The following is a 23460-nucleotide window of genomic DNA, read 5'->3' on the forward strand; positions in this document are numbered from 1 at the left end:
GCAGAGAATACCAATTGTGAAATGTTTATGCAAATTAGGTGAGCATGTAAAAAGAAGGTGATCCTGATGGGAGACTTTAATTACAGGAATATAGAATGGAAGGAGGAGAGAGGGATTGGGAACAAGGACAGTGAGTTTGTGTAATTTCTGAGAGATAAGTATCTTAAGCAGTAAGTCAGTTACTATCAGTACTTTGGGTAGATGAGCTGGGTGAAAAAGATGTTGGCAATGCATGGAAACTCACAAGCTAGTATCTGACAAAAGCAGTGTATAACTGCATACCAAGGGTTAAGCAGGTAAATAGAGTAGGAGTGAAATAGATGAACAGTGAAATCAAGCAATCTGTGCTGGAAAAGAAAACGTTATGGAGGAGATACAAGACAGTTTGTGGTGATCAGATCTCTGAAGAGTATAAAGTGCAGGCTAGAAAGGTGATGTTCATGATAAAGAAAGAAAAGGTGCAGTATGAGAGGAGATTGGCTGGTCAGGCCAAGGTTAACTCAAGTGCATTTTCTGCTACATGGAAAGCAAGAGGAAGAATAATTATGGAAGATTAACATTGGTGGATAGTCATGGAAGCAGACTAACAGTTGCAAAGGATATATTGGAATTACTGAATGAGCACTTTATCAATGTATATCATACTGGTGTAAATGATGCTGTGCAATATATAGAAGAGAGGTAAGTATTAGGAGAATTGGAAGTGAAAGTATCAGAGGTGTATCAGATGTTGGTAATGTTAGATGTTAATAAAGCTGTGGGAATTGATGACATATCACCATGTATTCTTAAGGAATGTGCACCACAGTTGGCTATGCTCTTGATCTGGTTATTTAATGGGAGTCTGTCTTGCAGTGGGTAGGGTTCCTGAGGAGTGGAAAGAAGGCAAAATAGAACCACTCCACAAACATGATACTAAGACAGAAGTCTCCAATTCTAGACCAGTCTGTATAACTGCAGTTGTGGTAAAAGTGTTGGAGAGATTGGTAGGGAATAGGATACAGGATTGGGTTGATGGACATAGCATTCTTTATGATGGTTAGCATAGATTTGTAAAGGGTAGGTCCTGTTTCAGTAATATACTTGTATTTTATGATACAGTAACAAGCCTGTTAGGTGAATTATGCAGTTAATTACCACAACCTTTACCACAACTGAATAAATTATTATCCAGTTGTGATAAAGCTGTTGGAGAGATTGGTAAGGAATAGGATACAGGATTGGGTTGATGGACATAGCATTCTTTATGATGGTTAGCATAGATTTGTAAAGGGTAGGTCCTGTTTCAGTAATATACTTTCATTTTATGATACGGTAACAAGCCTGTTAGGTAAGGGAGAATCATATAGAGTGATATTCTTGGACTTTGCAAAAATGTTTGATAGATTACCACATGATAAGTTGGTGTACAAGCTGCAGAGGATGGGAATATAGTATATTGGTTAGAAGGATCGGAGATTGGCTCTCTCTGAACGATACGAGCAGGTTGTGTATGATGGAGCAGTGTCTTAAAAGAGGAGGGTAACTAGTGGCATGCCCCAGGGTTCTGTTCTTGAGTCCCTGCTGTTTAACTTGTTTGTAAACAGTATATATCATGTGGTCTGATTGGGGATCTTTTTTTTTTTTTTTTTTTTTTTTTTTTTTTTTTTTTTTTTTTTGCTGATGATGCAAATTGGGAAGAATTATAAAATAGTACTGCTAGTGTTAATTCGCTTCAGCAAGATTTGAATAGACTTTTTACTTGGACAAGGGAGTGGGGTTGTAATCTTAATGTCAATAAGTGAAAGGAGACCAAATGTGAAACTATTTCAACTCAGAATAAGTGAGATAGTGGTCTCACATGGGGCAAAGATATTCATCTCCCACCCAAAGACAACCACTGACATCTAATGTCGCAGAAGAATTTGAACCTGCAGCCTGTTTGTTAGAGCTGATCTGCTAATAATTCAGCGAACCAGGCCTGCAACTGTTTCTGCAGTTATTCATTTTGGCTTGTTACTATTATTATTATTATGTGGGCACCTCCATGGAGTCCAAACACTCATCATGGAAGATCCAATCTATCATACCTTCCTTGAACCCATTTACAGACAAAGCGCGCGCACACACGCACACACAAACTGACTCTGGCAACCCATTCCACTTATTTGTTCTAGCCCCTCCAGCCAAGAGCTGAAACATTTCCCCTGCATCTATCCTATAAAGTTGTTTAAGCAACTTAAATGTTTCTATCATATCCCCTCTTTTTCTCCTATCAACCAACTTCTGCAATCCACCCACCCTTAATCTGTCTTCATAGTGAACATTCCACAGGCCCCTCACCATCTTGGTCACTCACCTCTGAATCCTCTCCACCACTTTCCCATCCCCAAGAAATCCAGGGGACTAGACTTGAGCACAGTAATCCAGATGTGGGCATATCAACGCCTCATAAACAGAAATAACAACTTCCTTATCTGTACTTGTTAATGTGTTCTTCAATAGTGAAGTAATCTTATGGGTTACCTTAGCAATCTTAGCAATTGTCCTGTAAATTTTAACCTGTCAGGTTATTTCCTTTATAATTTATGTACAAATTAAACAGCAATGGTCCCAGCACTGAACCGTCTGTCACCCCACTAGTCATCTGTTTTTTTGCCTCAATTCACATTCATTCCCATTTGTTTTAATTTACATAACAGAGTTCCATGTGTTATTTTTGTCAGATGCCCTTGCAAAATCATTGTGTAGCCATCTCCTTTAACCAACTCAGCTGTTACTCTGTTATAAAAAGTTAGAAAATTACTAAGGCATGACCGATCCTTTACAAAGCCATGTTGACCCTCATATATTATCATATTTTTATCTGTCCAATCCCGAATTCTCTTTTTTTACTCATTTTAGAACCTCCGTTATGCAAAGGAATTATTTTGCCCTCTCTCCACGCCCTTGGAACTCTGAGCTGACACTTAACACGTTCGCTACCACGCTCCTCAGCTATAGTTTGTTACTGCACGCCAAGCACTTTCACTTCTTCAGGGTCAGTACGAGTAATCTCATAGAGGTCAGAAATCGACATACGAATATATTCGTAGTTGGCTTGTGAGGCTCTTGTATCAACTACGAGTATACTCGTAGTTGGAAGTGAACGTGTTAAATTAAACAGCCTAGTCAAAAGCATTGCCAGTTCCCTTGCACATTCTTTCAAAATAATAGCTGATATCCCATCTAATCCCACAGCTGTATTTACATTGAGATTCTGCACTATCCTAAGAACCTCCAATTCATCCACCTCTGTTCCCACATTAGTGTTTGTCACATAGGTTAAAGCAGTAACCTCACTTGGATGATATATCCTTGCAAAGTGGTCACTCAGTAAATCAACTATTTTATTCACTGTCTCATTGTGACCATCATCACTCATTAAAGTTAATTTTCCATAGTCATTCTTCCTCTTACTTGCCATATAAGGAAAGAGCTGTATGGGATTTCCTTTGGCTTGATCAGCTAGATTCGTCTCATAATTTGATTTTGCCTTCCTTGCCATGCTGGTCACCTTTCATGCCTGAGCCTTATAAATTTGCAGGTCACCTTTCTCTTTATATACTCTCCATAGCATTTTCATCTTCTGCAGCTCATGCTTAATGATGTTACTCATCTATCTAACTCCTGCCTAATTAACCTTCCTTACCCTAGGTATACATTTTAATACTGCTTCCTCTAGATGATCCTTAACCATCCCACACACTATTAACATCCTTATCCTGCAGTGTTTTTTTGCCATTGTATAGATTTAAGCTTCTTCCTAAGCACGTCATAATCACCTGCCTTGTAGTTCCACAAATACTCCTTCTTGATGGAATATTCCTAATGTTTTATAATCTCCCAAGTCACACATGGTCACTTTCATTAATTGGAGGTAATGTTGTCACCTTGGTTAAGGATAGCTTTTCTGATCCTATGATAAGATCCAATGTTCTCTCTCACCCCTAGTGCCCTCCATCACAAGTAATTCTCCTTAAGTGATTATCTCTCAGCAGGTGTATAAATTCTATTTCCTTCCTGCCATGTGATCTTCTTCCTTCAATAGTTGAATTCCCCCCATAATAATCACTCGACCTCTACTCATCACACTAATTTGTGATGCATGTCTTTCAAATCATCTGTGGAATTCCCTGGCCTATACATAACAACAACCAGCTGTATAATTTGTCTTATTGGCCTTAATCTCACACCAGATTGCTTCAAATGAACAACCATCATCGCACCTGTCTCCTGCTCTTTTTGGTTGCAGTTAATCTGTTATCATAAGCAATACTCATTGCCCTATCCTATTTTCTCTAACTTCCCTGAAAATGCCTACCCCTTCACATTCAATCCCTGTAACTACATCATCTGCTGTTAGCCAAGTCTCACTAATGCCTATAACTTTTGTCGAGGTTGCACTAACCAATGCCAAAAACTCCTCCATCTTGTTCCTGATACTTCTGGCATTAGTATATAGAAACTGCAGCATCCCTTTAGTCTTCCACCCATCTTTACTTTCTGAATTGACTTCCTTATTCAATGATTTTGCTTGAGACTAGATTCCTCACTTAGTCATTCTCACACAAACTCATTTCATAGGTGTCTTCACACAAACTCACTTGCTTCCACTATATTTGCTTCACTTTCCCTGATATAATAAATTTAGTTTATTTAGTTTAATCCTTTATCCAAGTGTGAGCAAACTAAGTTTGCACCTGAAAGTATATTCAGGACTGGGGGTAAGGTGGTGCAACATCAGGGCGACTCCTTGCAAAGGTGGAGCAAGATACTATCACTCCTATCTTAGTATCTTGCATAATGCAAAACACATCCCCTTGCAGATATGTCTAATGTTATGCATTAAGGGAAGGGCCACTACCCAGACTAGTTTCGACCTTTATTGAGGTCTCTTCAGTGGGAGCCAGGCCCAAGTGGAGATACCAGCCAGAAGCATTCGCAAGGTCATCTCTATCTATAGGAGTTGGTAAATGGTGTGTCACCTTTTTAATAAATTACTCTGGATCTAGAGAAAGATGTTGAAAGTTTATTTTAACACTTGGTTAGAATATAATAAATTTAGTTTAATCCTTTATCCAAGTGTGAGCAAACTAAGTTTGTGCCTGAAAGTATCCTCAGGACTGGGGTAAGGTGGTGCAACACCAGGGAGATAGGAGTGATAGTACCTTGCTCCACCTTTGCAAGGAGTCGCCCTGGTGTTGCACCACCTTACCCCAGTCCTGAAGATACTTTCAGATGCAAACTTAGTTTGCTCACACTTGGATAAAGGATTAAACTAAATTTATTATATTCTAGCCAAGTGAAAAATAAACTTTCAATCACTTTCCCTGGGTTTGCACTTCAGCATTCTCAGTGAACAAAGCTCTCTTCAGACACCTCACACCAAAACCATTTACATGCAGTTCATCAGCATTGTACAAATTCTTCTTGCCATCAAACGTAGATTTCATATCCACAACTTCTACATCATTCCTTTTGTACAATTTATACATTGTATAGACGCTGGTTATCCATGCCCTCCTCCTCAGTTAGCCTCTATCATAGCATGGTAGGAGACTTAGAGTCTTCACCTTCTTGCTCTTCAACTTTGCCTCTTCTAATAACTCCTTTACATCCTCCCTCATAGAATACTTTTTGCCTCTCAAATCTTTTGTACTAACCAAGACAATTATTTCCTTTGACTTACCTTTTTGCATCTGGATGGCATGGCTAATATCAATTTTTGCACCCAGGAAATGATTTTTTTCAAACTTTCGTTAAGTACTCCCCTGATCATCGAGTCTCCATACATAATTTTCTCCTTATTATTTAAGAGGATAACTCGTGAAGTATTCTAGCAACTTCTTGTAATATGAGGCAAGTAGAAGAAAGAATGAATATGAGAGAATGATGTGATTGGATGAAAATATTAGAGTGATAATAGGTGAGCTCTTCAAACAGCAATTCATCAAGGTATTATATTCTCATAATATGCTGAGCTTATTGAATATGAGGGGTAATATGATTGAGACATGTAGTTAGCACAGAGCTGTCACCAGTTAAATATGTTCAGCAAATGGCATTCCTCAATATGGCTTCATACCCAACATTCCAGATTCCAGACAACACCATCACCATCTTAATCTTCTCTAGACCATTTCAGTATGTCCTCATCAGCTTTTACCAGATTTGCAATGAAATGCCTCAAGAATGAAGTGATTGAAGAAGCAGTGAGCATTTCCCTTGGGACCTCCTGTGAGGAATCTTTTGACCCCATGAAGATCTTCATATCGTATAATTAGGCCAGGTGACTTGTTCTGGTCTCATGCCATTACTTTCTTGGTTTTCCAACTCTTGTTTATCCATTTGTTTTATATGTTTTTATTTGTATACAATAATTTTAATAGTTTGTTATCCCATTCTATTTACATGCTCTGTCATTTTCTGTTTATTCACTTATGGAATAATTGAACAGTTTTATATTCAAAGATTGTAAAATCTCTTCATTTATTTTGTATTTTCGCATGCACATCCAGCTGCTTTTCTGAGGGATTCCAATTTTTGCAGTTTAAATTATTAATATTATTCAGGCCTCCATGGAGTCAACAGACTCATCGTGTGAGGTCCTTCCTGAGAAACACAAAGTCTATCAAGACTCATTGAGGGGAGGTCGCACCCCCCCCCCCCCAAGAAACACAAAGTCTATCATACCACTCCTTGAACTCATTGACCGTTCTCGCTCTCACCACTCGATCAGGCAATGCATTCCACGGTTCAACCACCCTCCATACAAAGAAACCACTCCTCACCCTCTTGCTCAGTTTCCTTTCGTAACTTCCAGGGACGGCCTCTTGTCATCACTCCTTCCTACTGTTCAACCAAGCAAAAGAACTCCCCAGTGTCAACCCTGTAACCACCTCTCAACAGTTTAAAAAGTCTCAATTATATCACCTCTCCTTCTTCTATCCACCAAACACTGCAGTCCACATTCCCTCAGCCGATCCTCATAACCAAAATTGTACAGTCCTGAAACCATCTTTGTTATCTACCTTTGTACCCTTTCCACAGTTAATTTATCCCCTTGAAATCCTGGGGACCAAATCTGAGAACAATAGTCCAAGTGTGGTCTGATCAGGGTCTTACAATGGAATGATAACTGTTATATTTCTGTAGGTCAGTGTCCTTCTCATTATTGCAGCAATCCTCTGTGTTACCTTCACTACCTTTGCAACATGTCCCCTAAATTTCAGGTTTCTATCAATCAATCATCATATTTTCTGTTTCTTTTTTTATCTAACGTGGTTTATCTCCACTTAGTAAAGTTAGTTTGTTTAAGATATTATATAATCTGATTCTGGTATTTTTTTTTACTGGCGATGGCTTAATTATATTATTCATTATGTCATTTCCTTTAGCAAAATGTCAGTGTCCTTCTCATTATTGCAGCAATCCTCTGCATTACCTTCACCACCTTTGCAATATGTCTCCTAAATTTCAGCTTTCTATCAATCAATCATCATATTTTCTGTTTCTTTTTTATCTAACGTGGTTCATCTCCACACTTAGTAAAGTTAGTTTGTTTAAGCTGTTATATAATCTGATTCTGTTTTTTTTTTTTTTTTTTTTTTTTTTTTTTTTTTTTTTTTTTTTAACTGGCGATGGGTTATATTATTCATTGTGTCATTTCCTTTAGCAAAATTTTATTTCAAATGTCAGTATCTTTTTAGGGCTAAAAAAAATAGACAAAAACTAAAATAATGATTAATACTAGGCAGAATCATGCTAAATACAGTTAAAATAACAGAATAACTAACTATAATATACTATTAAATTTTGTGTAACTTATATACAGAAATTTCTTACATCAATATTGGCTGAGTAGATTTTATTAGCTTTTTATCCCTACTGTCTAATACCTGTGAAAGTTAAACTTTTGTAAAATATATTCTTTATGCTTTAAAATGGTAATTTTGCTTAATAGAAGAGCCTAAGAATATTTTGATATTCTCCAGGTTATTGGAGTGCCAGATAAAAGAATGGGAGAAGAAATTTGTGCCTGGATTAAGCTAAAACCTGAAGTTGCTGTATCAGATGAAGAAGTAAAAGATTTTTGTAAAGGAAAGGTAATTTATATATGTTATACCTCAAAATTTAACTTTTCAGTTTTAAAAGGTCACTATGATGGTGTTAAACATTAAAATATTGAAGATCAAAATATTATCTTCAGAATCAAGCGCGAGATTTTGATATGTATATGTATACTTCTTATATCAAAAACAAAATGAAGAAATTCAATCTTAGGTTGCTGCAGTTATTAGCCTCTCTACAGTCCCCAATTTTTCTGTCCACCAAAATGTTGATGCAACATATCGTAGAGTTGGAGAAACATGGATAAGAAGTGCTAGCCATCAGTTTTCACCATTAAGCGGTGTGATAATCCTTCACACTTCTGAGAACCCTTAATCTGATTAACTTGTATTTGTTCATATCTGTAGCTCAACACCAGCATTACAAAGCTGCATGAAGTATGTTGTTCCTTAAGAGTATATGCAGTATAAATATCATTTTAATAGAGACACTAACATCTCAACACCAGCATTACAAAGCTGCATGAAGCGTGTTGTTCCTTCACAGTATATGCAGTAAAAGTATCATTTAAAAATTATAAATGTTTTCTATCTTGCATGGGGGGGGGATGCCATGACTGCAGTCAATTATTGCACATACATCTTGTATCAGCCTAGAAAAAGAAATGCCGGAATCAAATTTTTTGTTATTGTTAATTTTGCCAAATTACTGGTAGATAACTGTGAATTTTTTTTTTTGTTCTCAAAAATCTTTATTAAAGATGATTAGTTTCAAGAAAAAAATATTTCATAAAATAATCACAAAGGTAAGGTACTTGAGGCAAATAAGGCCCACCTTATTTAAAATTTGAATAAGTTAGACAATTGTTTAGATTAATTGAAACAACAGTGTTCATATTAAAATTTGTATTATCACTAATTAAAAAAAACACAAATAAGAACAATTCTTGCAGTAATTTATATTTTAACCAAGTCTTTAAAAAACATCTTGTGTGGGCCTTATTAAACCATAGTAGTTTAATAAAGCCCTTGAACAAAATTAAATATTTAAAAAAGAATAAACAATTATTATTAACTTTAATCATAATTATTAGCTTAAGAACAGTCATAAGGGCATACAAATACACCACATTCTTCTTTGGTGAGCCCAACACATCTTCATGGTACCATTTAAGACACTGTGTGCATTGCCTCATATCAGCAACCTTTTTTCTCTCTGCATCCATGGCAACCACCCCTCTTTTGACACTCTGTTTGTTCCTTTATTATTTTTTTTTTTGGTTCTTCTTGTTCTTTTATAGTGGCAGCCTTCTCTTTCTTACTATTCTTTTCTTTGAAAAGATCTTTGGTCTCTCTCTCTCTGGCCCTTATAATTTAACGCTTTTCTTTGTGGTGTTGCCTTTACAACTGCATAATTTGGTGTTGGCATTAACTCCTGAAACGATGACTTCAAAGAGTTCTTTGTTTTTAGATCTGCCAATGGAATATCATCATCGGAGTTATCTGAATCACAAGATGGAGGATTAGGACATGCTCTTACAGGTACTGTTATTAATACAGCCTCTTCTGTTGTTTGTTCCCATCTTGGCACTGGCTCAATAGTTTCATTGTCGGAATCTGAAGATGTTGAGAAATAGAGTTGAAGCGGATGATGCTGATGTCTTGGCTGATAGACATAAGACTTGGGCTCGGTGTTAGAAGAATTGGAGTCGTAGATATATCTTCTCATAGAAATATCTTGAGTATCCCCTTCATTTCTCACACTTTGAGATTGCGGCTCAGAAATTTCAGTTAATACAGATGGTTCAAATGCTTCTTCAGGAATGGTGTCAGGGTTAAACGGATACAGGCCCACTGCTCTGAATCCACTGATGATATTACTGTGGGTCATACACTTTGATTAGACTTTAGTGAGAACTATATTAAAACGTGCTTTGGTTAGTCTTCTGTCAGGATTTTGGTGCATGAACAACATGAGTTCTTGATCCCAATGATGCTAAAATGATCAGTAGACAGCTTTGTCTAGAGGCTGTAGTTTGTGAGTGGTGTTTGAAGGAAGGCAGTACAGCAAAATATTATTCTTCTCTGCAGCGTCAACTATGAAATAATCTAAGCGTGATGACGCCCCATCAAAAATCCGAAGACATTTTCCAGGAGCTTTATTTTTTCCAAGATGGTTAATGAAGTCAATGAATAACATTGTAGTCATGCCCCCCCCCCCCCCTTGGTGCCATTCTTACTAAACTTTCAGGAGGCAAATTATCATCCAACTCAGGCTTGTGCCTTTTACCTTTGAAGACAATCATAGGGGAAATAGTAGACCCTATTGCATTTACACAACCACAGTGACATTCTCGGCATGTTCTGAAGCAACCATATGTACTCTTCGAGTATCTTTTTGCGCTAAGACTGCCTGCTGATTATGTATTGTAAGATGACATCCCTTCTCATCCATGTTGTAGAGGCATTTTGGATGATTATTAATGTCCAACTTCTCATAAAACTTCTCGCCTACATAAAAGTGCTGCTTCGCTATGGCTTTATTTAGTTTTTGAGCTCGAGCAGGATTCAAAAATTGAGTTTTATGTTTAGAAATTGTTGGGTTTCTCTTTAAAAATAACTTCAACCAATCCCTTCCTGCGAGGCCATTTTCTTTATTGAAGTTATTCTTAATTTCATTTTGTTCACAAAATATAAAAGTTTGCCTGGGTATAACTTTTGGAGTTAAAGGGATGCCAATCGAAGCAAACTTTACTATTCTTTCTACCAAATTCTTCTCTTGTTCTTTTGTTACACAGTATTTCTTCCTAATCTTTTCATCATCTTCTCTGTCTTTAAATGGTTCCTCAATGCTCTTCTAGATAGCGTTCTGATGCTGCACGTTGTGATAGTTGTCCTCTTTGAACAGCTTTCATAACTGCTTCTAGTCTTTCATCAATCCAAAGACCCCGTTTCTTCTTAACTTCTGACCATTTTCAGAGACCTTTAGCAAAAAAAATAAGTAACTATCTAAGTTATTATGAGCAATCACCAAAAAATAAAATCATAAATTATAGCAGTTTAATAAGGCCCATCAACAAATTTACTGGGCCTTATTAACCGACACAAACTAGATTAGATCACATCTATTTTCACGTAAAATATGAATTCAAATCGATTAAAACATTTTTTATCATAAAACTGAATGTTGAAAGAACAATTTAAATATAAAAACAATGCAAAAAGAACAATATTTTTAATTAAAACTTATGAATTATTGCGGCATAATATTATTAAAACGGGAAGACACAACCACCTCCCACAAAGGTCTAGGTCAAACTGACATAATACAGTCACTAGACAATATGGCGCCACTGATTTTCCATTGCTTATTGCATCCTCTGTGTGTGTGAGAGAAACCAAACCGGCGCAACTTACCATAAATGTGATTTTTTTTAAACGGGCCTTATTAGACGCTGGGCCTTATTTACCTCAGGTACCTTAATTATTAAAAAGTTCACTGTTTATTTTAAATTAAATGTATCTTAGTGTTCATTTATAATTATAGTCATAAATCATTTCACTGAATGCTTAGTTTCTGCATGTATGGTTTTTATTTAAAGACAACAAACTATGACTGAGAGTACATGTCAGGAATTTAGTGATGATGATGATAACATTTATAATAATGTATAATGTAATCTACACACACTTTGAGTAGGTTCACTGCCCATTTCCAAGATTCACACATTATGAACTGAAATAGTTATGAAACAAATTATGCATTAGCTAAGCTCTCTATGTGACATTCTTATAGTTATTATCAATATTCAGATGTCAAAAAAATAAGCAAGAAAATGTCTTGTGCACTTTTTTTTGAAAAATGGAAGAAAGAACATTGAAACTAACATTTGGTTCTGAAATGGTCACCCAATGAAAAACAATATACTATATTTTTCCATGTATAAGATGAACCCTACTTTTTCGAACCCAAAATTAAGAAATTAATATTTTAAACTTCTTGTAGAAAGGCGTATATACATTGGCAACACATGACTATTAAATTATTTAAGGAATTTACAACGTATACTGGAATATTAATTAAAAGAAACTTTAATAAATACTTCCTATATTTCGGCAATGTCGCATTGCCATCTTCATGGGAACATACAAATATGACACGTATATGACAAATATGTAGCCCGCAAGAGGGCACCATTAGGACTTCAGGAAAAACAATAGTTTCTTATCTTCTGCCTCATTTGCTTTTAGTAGTGCCTGCATGCACATGTCATATTTGTATGTTCCCATGAAGATGGCAATGTGACATTGCCGAAATATAGGAAGTATTTATTAAATTTTCTTTTAATTAATATTCCAGTATATGTTGAAAATTCCTTAAATAATTTAATAGTCAATATTTTAAACATCCCCACTGTCTAATCATACACTCAGTTGGAGGAGGTCCAAACTGTCTCTCTGAAGCTTTATTTCCAAGTTCTTTTGTGTAATTGATGACTTTTAACCCCCCAACTGCCCACGATGTCGTCGAGCTAAATCTGGTTACGAAGCTCTAAAACCCATTGAATAACATGGATAAGAAGTGCAATTTGGTGTCACTATTTCATCCACATTGGCCAGTAGGGAGGTTGACTTGAAGAATATGACAATCGTTTTTTATTTTTGTACATTTTTATGGGCTAATGCTCAAAATATTGTTAATGCAGTAACTTACCCCGCCAATGAGTTACAGACGTCTGAATGCTTTCAGAGTTCTGATTGGTTTATTCAGAATCAGCCGTTAATGATGTCTATTGACAGAGTTAACAAAGGCTAGTGATTGGCAGAAGCCTGTTCATGGAGACAAGGTACCGGCAATTTCACCATTGGTCTCTCAACCGGTTACCCCTCCCCTCCATCCCCTGTGTATAAAACAACCCCTAATTTTTGGTCTAGAAATTTTCAAAAAAAGTATCATCTTATACACAGAAAAACATGGTACTAGATATTTTTCTTGAAAATTATGGAGACAACTACCGTGTTTGAATAAAAACTTTAGTTTAATATAACTAAAATCTACATTCGACATTTCAACCTTTATATCAAGGTCATCTTCTGGAGCATACACCTATACACAGAAAACAAGCTACACTACAATCAAATTGGTTTGTTAAAGATACTGACCAAATGCTGCAACAATTGTTGGCCTGACCTTTGGTGAGAAAAAAAAAATTATACATCAAACGCTAGAGTCCTATTATTAGTGTTATCTGTTGGTTGTAGGAATACGTTGGAGCGTAACAACAAGTATCTATCTATATACATATATTAACATCATGATTATACTTGTACATTCCAGCCAGTTGGTATGGAATGGTTTCTAATATTAGCTGAGGATTGGCTAGAGTCCTGACTTATGCTGGATCTTATATATTAGGTAGGCCGAATGTGTGCCATTCAGATCCTTGGAATTTTCATGCCATCTTTGTTGTTGATATTTGGGTGGTTTATCAGGATTTCGCAGGCTTCCTTAAATTTCCTTTCATACCAGGTTTTTGTGTGGTGTAAGGAGCGGGTGCTTTTCCAGTTGATTTGGTGTAAGGTGTTGAGCGCATGGTCTGAGAGGCCTGCTTCACTATAATGGTTATATTTAATGTGTCTAATGTGTTCTTTCTTGCGTATAGGGATTGTCCGTCCTGTTTCACCAATGTACGGTAAGTTACAGGTGCAGCGGATGCAATAGACGCCAGGATGTGCTAATGGGAGGAGAGGATCCTTAGAGGAGTTGAATATGGTTTTAAGTTTAGTGGGTGGTTTGAAGGTGGCATTGAGGTTATAATGTTGTAGGATTCTGTTGATTTTTTCTGATAACCCTTTAATGTATGGGATGGCTATGGTTTTACTGTAACCTAGATTCGTTTTTGTTGTAGTTTTATAGAGTATTTTATTAACAGTATTTTTGTTATAGCCATTATTTATGAATGTGTCATTAATGATTTTTAGTTCTTGTTTCAGGGCTTGCTGGTTAGAGCAAATAGTTGTGGCTCTGTTTTTAAGGGTGTTAATGACGGCATATTTTTGTGATGGGTGGTGGTATGAATTAGCATGTATGTATTGGCCAGTGTGTGTCATTTTCGGTGGACTGTGAAGGATAGACTGCCTGAAGGAAGATGTGTGACTAGTGTGTCTAGGAACCGGAGCGAATTTTGATTTTCGATTTCAATGGTGAATTGTATGCGTTCGTGTTGTTTGTTCAGGTGGCTAAAGAATGTGTTTAGAGTTTGTTGCCTGTGCGGCCAGATCATGAACACGTCGTCAACGTATCTAAGCCAGACGGTCAGCCTTAGCGTGGTGGAATCAAGAGCCCTTTTTTCTCACCAGAGGTCAGGCCAACAATTGTTGAAGTGTTTGGTCAGTATCTTTTACAAACCAGTTTAATTGTAGTGTAGCTTGTTTTCTGTGTATAGTTGTATGCTCCAGAAGAGGACCATGACATAAAGGTCGAAACGTCGAATGTAGATTTTAGTTATATTAAACTAAAGTTTTTATTCAAACACGGTAGTTGTCTCCATAATTTTCAAAAATGCACTCAGATCACGTGTAAACTTAAAAGAAAAGATATTTTTCTTATTATTATTATTCAGTATTTTCTTGCAGTACAAAGAAGAAATCACCACACATTTGAAAAGAAATACACTGCTAGTTTATATGTGACACTTTTGATTAGATTAGATTAGATTTAGAATTAGATTATAGATTATGAAAACGCATTTGAGAAAGCAAAAAGATATTTACTGTTTGATATATTACAAAGAGTCTGTGCGGTTAGCCTAGTGGCTGTGCTCTTCGCAACCAAATGCCTGAGGAAGAAGTGTCCTAGGTTCGATTCCCGTCGGAGATGTGAGACGCTTAAGGATCTTCCTCAGCCATAGCCAAGTTAGCGGGTCTTGGTTATGGACAGTAGGGTTTTTCTCCCAGTTTATTCTGGGGTTTTACATCCTGCAAACAGGCAAACTGAACTTGTCCTATGGCTGTATCCTGTGTGTTCGCAGGACATAGCATGGCAAGGAAGGCAATGGGAAACAACCTTTGTCATAATCACTTCCCTAGTATGGTAGCATAGCTTCCCCTGCCATCCGTAAGGATGAAAGGAAATCATTCCATTCCATATTACTGTATTTTTGATAGATAACACGCGCATTATCTATACAAAAAAGTCTAAATTCGTTAAAAAGGAACATGCACTGTATACATTAGAAAGGTATGAGAGTAAATCAAATGCAATAACAAAACTAAGGTAGAAGTATTACTTAATATTTATTGAACATTACACTATTTAAATCCAAAAAATTCTTCATCAGACTTAATATTGAAAGAATCAGTTGCATTAAAAATTTCGTTTGGTATTTCTTCATCTTCATAATCATTGTCACCGGACACCACTGCATTCCCTTGTGCTTTAATGAAACCATTTCTAACACAATTTTCACTTACAGCAGCCCAACTTTCTACAGTCCACGTAACTATATCTTTATATGACGTTCTATTCATCTCCCCTGTGTTTGGATGCCATTCATCCTCCAGTCTTCCCACTTAGCCAGCAAATTGTCTTTGAATGGTTTATTTGCTGCAAGATCAAGGGGATTGGAGTTTTTGTGTTAAATCACCTGGAATGACTGCCAATTTGGAATACTTACAATTGTTTTAACTTCTGCTGTCATGTGTGCCCTACACGAATCCACACTAACAAAGATTTTGGGTTGAAAAAATGCCATTTTTCTCTTTCACCACACATTCTCCAACCAAAATTTCATAACCTTGGAATTTATCCAATCTTTATCATTAGCAGTAACAATAATATCTTTGGAATCACAATCTTTTGGAACAGTGTTTCGTTTGAAAATCACCATCAGTGGTAGTTTGGAACCATTTGCAGTTACACAGAGAATCACAGTAAAGTTAGACCTTTCGTGCCCTGTTGTAGCAACTGAAACCTTTTTTGCTCCCTTCAGATTCACAGTCATAGAACTAGGCATGTCAAAACTTACGGGAACATTAACCCCACAACTACTTTTGCTTCCCAGTCACATGGCAAATTTTGTCCAACACTAGCGGAGGAGCACACAAATTGTTTCTTTTCATAAATCCAAAAACCCAAGATGGGTAGGCCTTGAAATCCTTTATATTATCGTTTTGCTCAATTCTTTTCGATTCCTGCAACACACAGACAGTAGATATTCTCATGCCTTTTGCTCTTTCACTAACAACTCAATCAAACAGTTTTTTCCCTATGGTTGGTCACGAGCATCTTCTAAACCTCATAACATGTTTCCTCATATGTAAAGGCTGAAACAGTCCATTTCAGGACTGTTTCATCCTTTTGCCATTCACGAACACTATTTCTCCAACACTAAACAATCTACCCGCTTCACAATTCCCTTTTTCCTTTGCTGCTTCTACCACTTCAAGCTTGAACTGCGCTGTGTAGGATTTTCTCTGAGAAGTACTTCTGTCTTCCAGGGGTAAATCAGATCTAATAACAAAATATAAACAAATAATGATTTTCTTTATGAAATATTTTAAAACAGGATGTGTGGAATAATCGACCACTGCTACTTGCAACACGTGCTTTTAAAGAATTCCTCCGTATTCTGTCTGTACTTCCTAACTCTACCGCTAGTTGGCACATGTGCGTTATCTATACATCAAAAGGAACAATGAAAACGTTGGGGGTGCGCATTATCTATCGAAAAATACGGTACAAAGAATAAATATACCTAATATTTTACTACACGCAGTATTAAATATATACAAAGACAATGGCCTGTTTGGCCAAGTGATTAGCCTATACTCTCTCCAGCCAAAAGGCTGTGGTTTCAAATCCCTCCATGGGCATGGATGTTTGTAATTGTCTGTGAAAATACTACTGGTGGTGGTGGTGGTCAGTGGTAGATGCCATTGGTGTAGATGTGGTTCGTTGTAGTTGGTGGATTGAGTGGTGGAAACAGAGAGTTGTAGAGCAAGTGCCCTCCCTCGATGAGTCTATGGAGTCACGTAATAATAATAATAACAAAATAAATGAAAAAATGTCTGAAAAACAATCTATAAACCAAGGAGTAAGACAGGGATACCCTCTGTCTCCAACACTTTTCAATATTTATATTAATGAAATATTAATACAGTGGAACACCCTAAACAACAGGTATAGAAATTTCCAGAATAACAAAATAAATACGCTATTATTTGCAGATGATCAGGTAACAATATCAGATACAGAAGACAATTTACAAAGAGCAATATATAATTTAAACATTACAGTAGAACAGTTTGGAATGAAAATAGCCATAAATAAAACTAAAACAATAGCATTTTGTGGACAAACTTCAGTTTGTCCGAGCGGTTAGCATATCTGCTCTTCAGCCAAAAGGCTTCGGGTTCGAATTCCACCATGGGCATGGTTGTTTGTGATTGTCTGTGGAAATAGTAGTGATGTGGCAGATTGAATGGTGGAGATAGAGACATGTAGAGTAGATATCCTCCCTGTCGTTGGACTCCCTGAAGGTATCATGTAATAATAGTAATAAAATAATAGAACAGATAAATACTTTATTTTGGATGTAAAATATCATATGAAGGAGAAAAAGACATAAAATTAAAAACTTCAAAATTTTTGAAGATTGTAAATAGAACACTCAATCCAAATATTGTATACAAAAAGAAACATGCTTAAAAATATACAATGCTTTAGCAGTGCCCATGTTTTATTATAAGGCAGCCAAATTTGGAAAATAAACAAAGAATAAAAACAAGTGAAATGAGATTCATGAGAAGAACTGCAAAATACACATTATTAGACAAAAAAAAGAATGGAGATATTTTAAAAGAACTAAAAATAAAATCAATAGAGGAAAAACTAAACAATTACAAACAAAATTGGATAGAACAGTAAACCAAATGGCCAACATCAGATCATCATCATCATCGTACGTATCAATGATTTAGGCCTAGCATGGCCTGTTTTGGCCTTAGAAGTCATCGTTGAATCGTTTAAGAGGACGTCCTGTTTTTTTTTTTCCTAATGGCTTGTACTTTAAGGCTTGTTTTGGTAATCTGTTTATAATCTGCAAAAATTTTGAAGTTTTTAAGTTTAATGTTTTTTTCTCCTTTGTATGATATTTTACATCCAAAATAAAGTATTTATCTTAGTTAAGATAAAAGCCAACACCAGATATCCTAAAGAAATTATCCTCTTTTAAGGCCAGGTAGACCTTAAAAGAGGATAATAGATGAATAATGAGACCGGAACAGACCAATATGGTCTATATTTGTACTTAGCGTTATGATGATGATTATACCAAGCCACTTCTACTACTATTTTATGTTAAACATGTATAAGGAGTGACTAATGTTTTCAATTGTCTTGTGAACAGTTTTGAAATTAATTTAGAATCTCAAATATTTGCAGTTAGAATAAGTTGGTAGTTCCTCAATGCCTCAGAAAAAGCTGATTCCTATGTAACACATTTGCACTTCTTTTTTTTTTTTTTTAATTCAATTCAATATAATTTTTCAATTGTCCAAATTTGACTGCTTTATAATAAAACATGGGCACTGCTAAAGCATTGTATATTTTTAAGCACATTTCTTTTGGTACAATATTTGGATTGAGTGTTCTGTTTGTAATCTGCAAAAATTTTGAAGTTTTTAAGTTTGTTTTTTTCTCCTTTGTATGATATTTTACATCCAAAATAAAGTATTTATCTTAACTATAAAGTATTTATCTGTTCTATAATTCATTCTTTCCAAAGATATCAGATGATTAATAATTTTTTTATAATAAAAGTGATTATTATAAATTCAGAAATTATTTTAAAATAAATACTGTATCAGCCTGCAAAAGAAATATCGGTTATTTCTGTTTAGGATATCTGCTAATTAATCAGACTTATGAAAATGAAACAAGACATTATCAATGTATACTGCACTATCGCTTGGGCGCTTTAGTGTGACTTCTGGAGAAGTGTTCTTTCTTTTCTTTCTCAATAGTAGTGAGAATAATCCATGCTTTAAGCCTTTTTTTTTCAGGCAGACAGGATTATTGTATAGTATTTCTAGGACATAGATTATTTCAGAAATGAAAACTTAAGTGGTAGACACAGTAATGTTTGAAACTATTTTTTAGAAAAAAAACTAACATAGCTGAACTTTCTTTTTTTTTGCGGTATAAATGATTTTTTATAATATGAAATGTATTTGCAAAACTTAGAATAATTTCAGCAAACAGTGGAACAAAACGTCTGATGGAAAAGCACGCTGAAATAGCAAGATTGCAAAGAAATATTATGGTTTTAGACAGTACCTGCTTCAACAGACCAAACAATATTACTGAATTTCTTTTGTTGGTAACTCCTCATCCCTCAAAAAGTTGAATTTATATCAATCATTTTTAAAATTTTTGATATTAAAAACAAGCTAACAATCAGAAAGCAAGTAATACAATTTAATATCATAACAACAAAAAAACACTCATTTCTAAAATTGAATCATTATTATTATAATTATTATTAATATCCTAATATCCCATGGAATGAAAGCCTCATCTAAGAGGTCCCTTTGTCATACACACAGCTCATAATACCTTGCCTTAAATACATTCAAATTCTCTACAAACACCACACAAGCCATTCCAAACATTCGCAAGTCTCCATACAAAAAAAGCTGCTTCTCTCTTCTCCTTGCCCACACTCTCCTTATATAGCTTTCATAGATGACATCTTGTTCTTCTGCAGTCTCTTACCATTTTGTAAATGATGGGAATTGGGGAAAGAACAAATTAATCCTATAACAACCCCCTTAAGAACAAGTTAATCTTATAGTAATCCCTTACAAATTTGTATGTCACTTTCATATCACCCTCTTCCACCTATCCACTAGACTCTGTAAATTGCATGTTCTCAACCTTTCTTCATATTCAACATTCCAGAGATCAGAAACTACCTTAGTCAATCACCTCTGGACCCTTTCCAACAGGTGACCAAATCTATGCACAGTAATCCGTGTGGGGCCTAATCAAGGCCTTAGACAAAGAAACAAGGTCATTGTCCTCCACATCATTACCAGAATTTGCATCCACCATCACCCTCAAGATCTCACTTCCTCCACCTCCAACAATATATCCCCACCAAGCATTAATTCTACATCCCATCTTTGTTTCCCAAATTTTTAAAACTTTACATTTTGTAACAATGAACTAGCAGACCCAGCCCTGTGCCCATTTCACTCAATCTGTTCAAGTCTTCTTGTAAGGCCAGAACATCTGCTCATGGCTCATTCTAACTTTTTATCATCTGCAAATCAACTGAATCTCTCCATCCAAATCTTCGCCAATATCATTAACACATAGATTAAACAGCAATGCCCCTAAAACAGAAACCCCCCCTGAAGCACACCACTAGTGACTTTCCTCTTCTGCGATATTTTTTTCCCCCATACACAGCTTGCTGATACTTATCAGATAGTTAATCTCCAAGCCAATGCATTACTCTAATATCCAACCCCATCTGCTCTAGTTTGACTATCAACTTATCATGCAGTAATCTATCAAAAGCCTTTGCAAAAATCTAAGTATACCATTGTATCAATCTCCTTTGTCCAATGCTGCTGTAACCTTATTATAAATAAGTAATTTCTAAAACCTGACCTCCCTTCCCTTTATCAAATCCATGCTCTCCATCAAAGATATTACCACTGTTATCAACTCAGTTCTGGATCCTGGTTCTCACCAACCACTCCAACAATTTAAGCACAACACTTGACACACAGACAGGCCTATAATTTGATGTTTGAGTTCTGTCACCTCCCTTATAAAATGGCACAATCTTGTCTTCCTTCCACTCTCCTTTGGAATTTAACCCAATGTAAGACTCACATTAAACAAATATGTCAAGGCAGATGTCAACTCCTTGGCACATTCCTTCAAAATATATGATGATATATTATCAAGTCCCATCGCCCGATTAACATCAAGTTTGCTCACTTCAGTATATACCTCTAGCTCACTTATAGTCAGACTCTCCTCCTCATCATCATCTACTGCTCTCAAACTATCCATGAAGTTGCATTCACAAGAATGAAAGACCTTTATCAACTGCTCACTAAATATCTCAAAAACAAGAACAACTGCTGTGTATTCTACACAGCAGTTGTTCTTGTTTTTCTTATACCATTTCCTAAAATCAATGTCATTCTTCCAGATTTTTTTTTTTTTTTGCTGGCTACATATTAAAAAAAAACTTCCTAGGATTTTTTTTTGCTTCTTTTGCTAAATGCCACCGATACTTAACTTTTGCTACTCTTACCAACCGAGTCATCTTCCTTGCCTGTTCTTTATAGTCCTCATGGAATTGATTATTACCACTCATCTTATGTTGCCTCCATAAAGTCTTTTTTCTATATATCACATGCTTAATCTCTTCATTCATTCATTTCACACCTACCTTATTTAATCTCCTGACCCTTTAAATACATTTTGACATTGCTTCACTAGATAGGTCTTGAATATCCCCAAACTGTGTTGGTCTCTTTTCCAGCTAACTCCTCATTCCATGTTACACCTGCAAGCTGTCCTCCTGAGCTTCTCATAATCACCATCCTTGTAGTTCCACATATACCCTTTCCTCATAGAGGTCCTCACACTGCTGGCAACCATCCAGGTGATCACTTCATGGTTACTCTCACCAACTGAAGGGAGATTTGACACCTTGTTTATAATAACATCGTCTAATGAGATGATCAAATCCAAGACCCTCAATCCTTGTGTGCCCTCTGTTACATACTGCCTGAGGCAATTGTCCCTCAGAAACTTGAGAAACTCATTTTCTTTACTTACAGTTGCTGTATCATCATCCCAGTCTATATATATTGCCATAATTAAAATCACCCGTAATAATCACCTTTCGTTATGATTATACATTTCATGGTCACTACCGTTCACATTACCAGGTCTATAAATCTGATTAAGTATTTCATTCTATTCACCTCTGTCTCACACCATACTGCCTCAAAACTACTGCCATGATTTCCTTCTTGCATCTCTACCTTGTATAGACATAACTCTTTTTCTGTCATCAATGTCTCTTCACCTCCCTTTTTACTCTTTCTATCTTCACGAAATCATCATACCCTTCCATCTCTATTCCTGTGAGGATGTCATGCTCATCCAACTATGTCTGATTCAGTGGTGCATTCAGAGGGGGTGCCAAGGGGTCCTGCCCCCCCTCCCAAAGATAAAGGAAAAAAAATAACCACTAGAAAATTTTCCAAAAATCTTTTCCTAATTAAAATTCATTTTTTTTTATTTATGTTGTCTTGTATTGTCATGTGTTCTCCTATTTCTATACTACCTATGAATTAGCGATCTTTGCAGATGCTCGGTCATATGCGATGCGTAGTGTGTATTCTCAAATCATCTACTCAGTTTGGCCCTCCACAAGATTAAATCCTGAGTACGCCACTGGTCTGATTTATCCCAACAATTTTTGGTTGAACAAACTCAATCACTTCAACCATTTTATTTGCCTTCTTTCTTATACTTTTAGCATTTGTATAGAAACATAACAGCTCATTCCTCGATCTATAACAAGTTTCACTGATGCCACCTATTAGATGTGACTTATTCATACTTTCCTCAAGCCATTTCTTTTTCTCCTTATTCATCTCAGAACCTTCTTCAAATCCAGCTGTTTTCCCTTGATTCCAGGTCATCCCCTTTCCTTTTTGTCTACACATGCATTCAGATCCCTCTTGCATCAACTTTTATCACGCTGTGTTCCCCTGTCAACCCTGAGTCTCCCCATTTCCCTGTTTGTCTTGCGCACTTATTCTCTCATTCTCTGCACTCATGCTACCCACTTCTACACTTTGCTTCTTACTTGATCAGATTCATTCTCTGCACTCGTTTCTGTACCTTTCAGAAAGCATGATGATCCATATGATGTCATTTTGCAAGGAAAGCAAAAGCAAAGTTCATGTATATTTCAATAAATGTTATATGAAACATTGTTTTTATAAATATTTAACATAATTATTTGAAATACAAGCACATTTCAAAATATCACAAAAATAATTTCTTTGATATTGCCAGTAAAATGAAAGAATATAAATTATATTATCTTGTTTCCTTGCAGTGATGGCAAAGTTACCATTATTTACTAATAAATTCATTTCTAAGGCTGATCTCATCACATTTCAGACTTTTCTTGTCACACTTCTTGTAACTGAACTTGTCACTTATTGTTCAATCTGTGTTTGAAAATAAGGTTTTCATTAAAAAAAATAATGATAAAATAATATAAAACAAATAAATTAATAAATAAATAAATATCTGTGCACT

General features: G+C 35.8%; 1 protein-coding gene across 2 annotated transcripts in view; it reads left to right on the forward strand.

The window, feature by feature from the left end:
• Positions 1 to 23460, forward strand: part of LOC150105701 (medium-chain acyl-CoA ligase ACSF2, mitochondrial-like) — a 398514-nt gene that overhangs the window by 368206 nt on the left and 6848 nt on the right. For both annotated transcript variants that reach the window (XM_090394306.1, XM_090394307.1), the window contains exon 15: positions 8016 to 8126. In XM_090394306.1, the coding sequence (XP_090250432.1) occupies positions 8016 to 8126 (111 nt within the window). The remainder of the gene's footprint in view (positions 1 to 8015; positions 8127 to 23460) is intronic.

This window comes from Typopeltis vanoorti, chromosome 6 (assembly GCF_054136105.1).
Source record: "Typopeltis vanoorti isolate ZY-2024b chromosome 6, IOZ_Tvanoo_1.0, whole genome shotgun sequence".
Classification (NCBI taxonomy): Eukaryota; Metazoa; Arthropoda; class Arachnida; order Uropygi; family Thelyphonidae; genus Typopeltis; species Typopeltis vanoorti.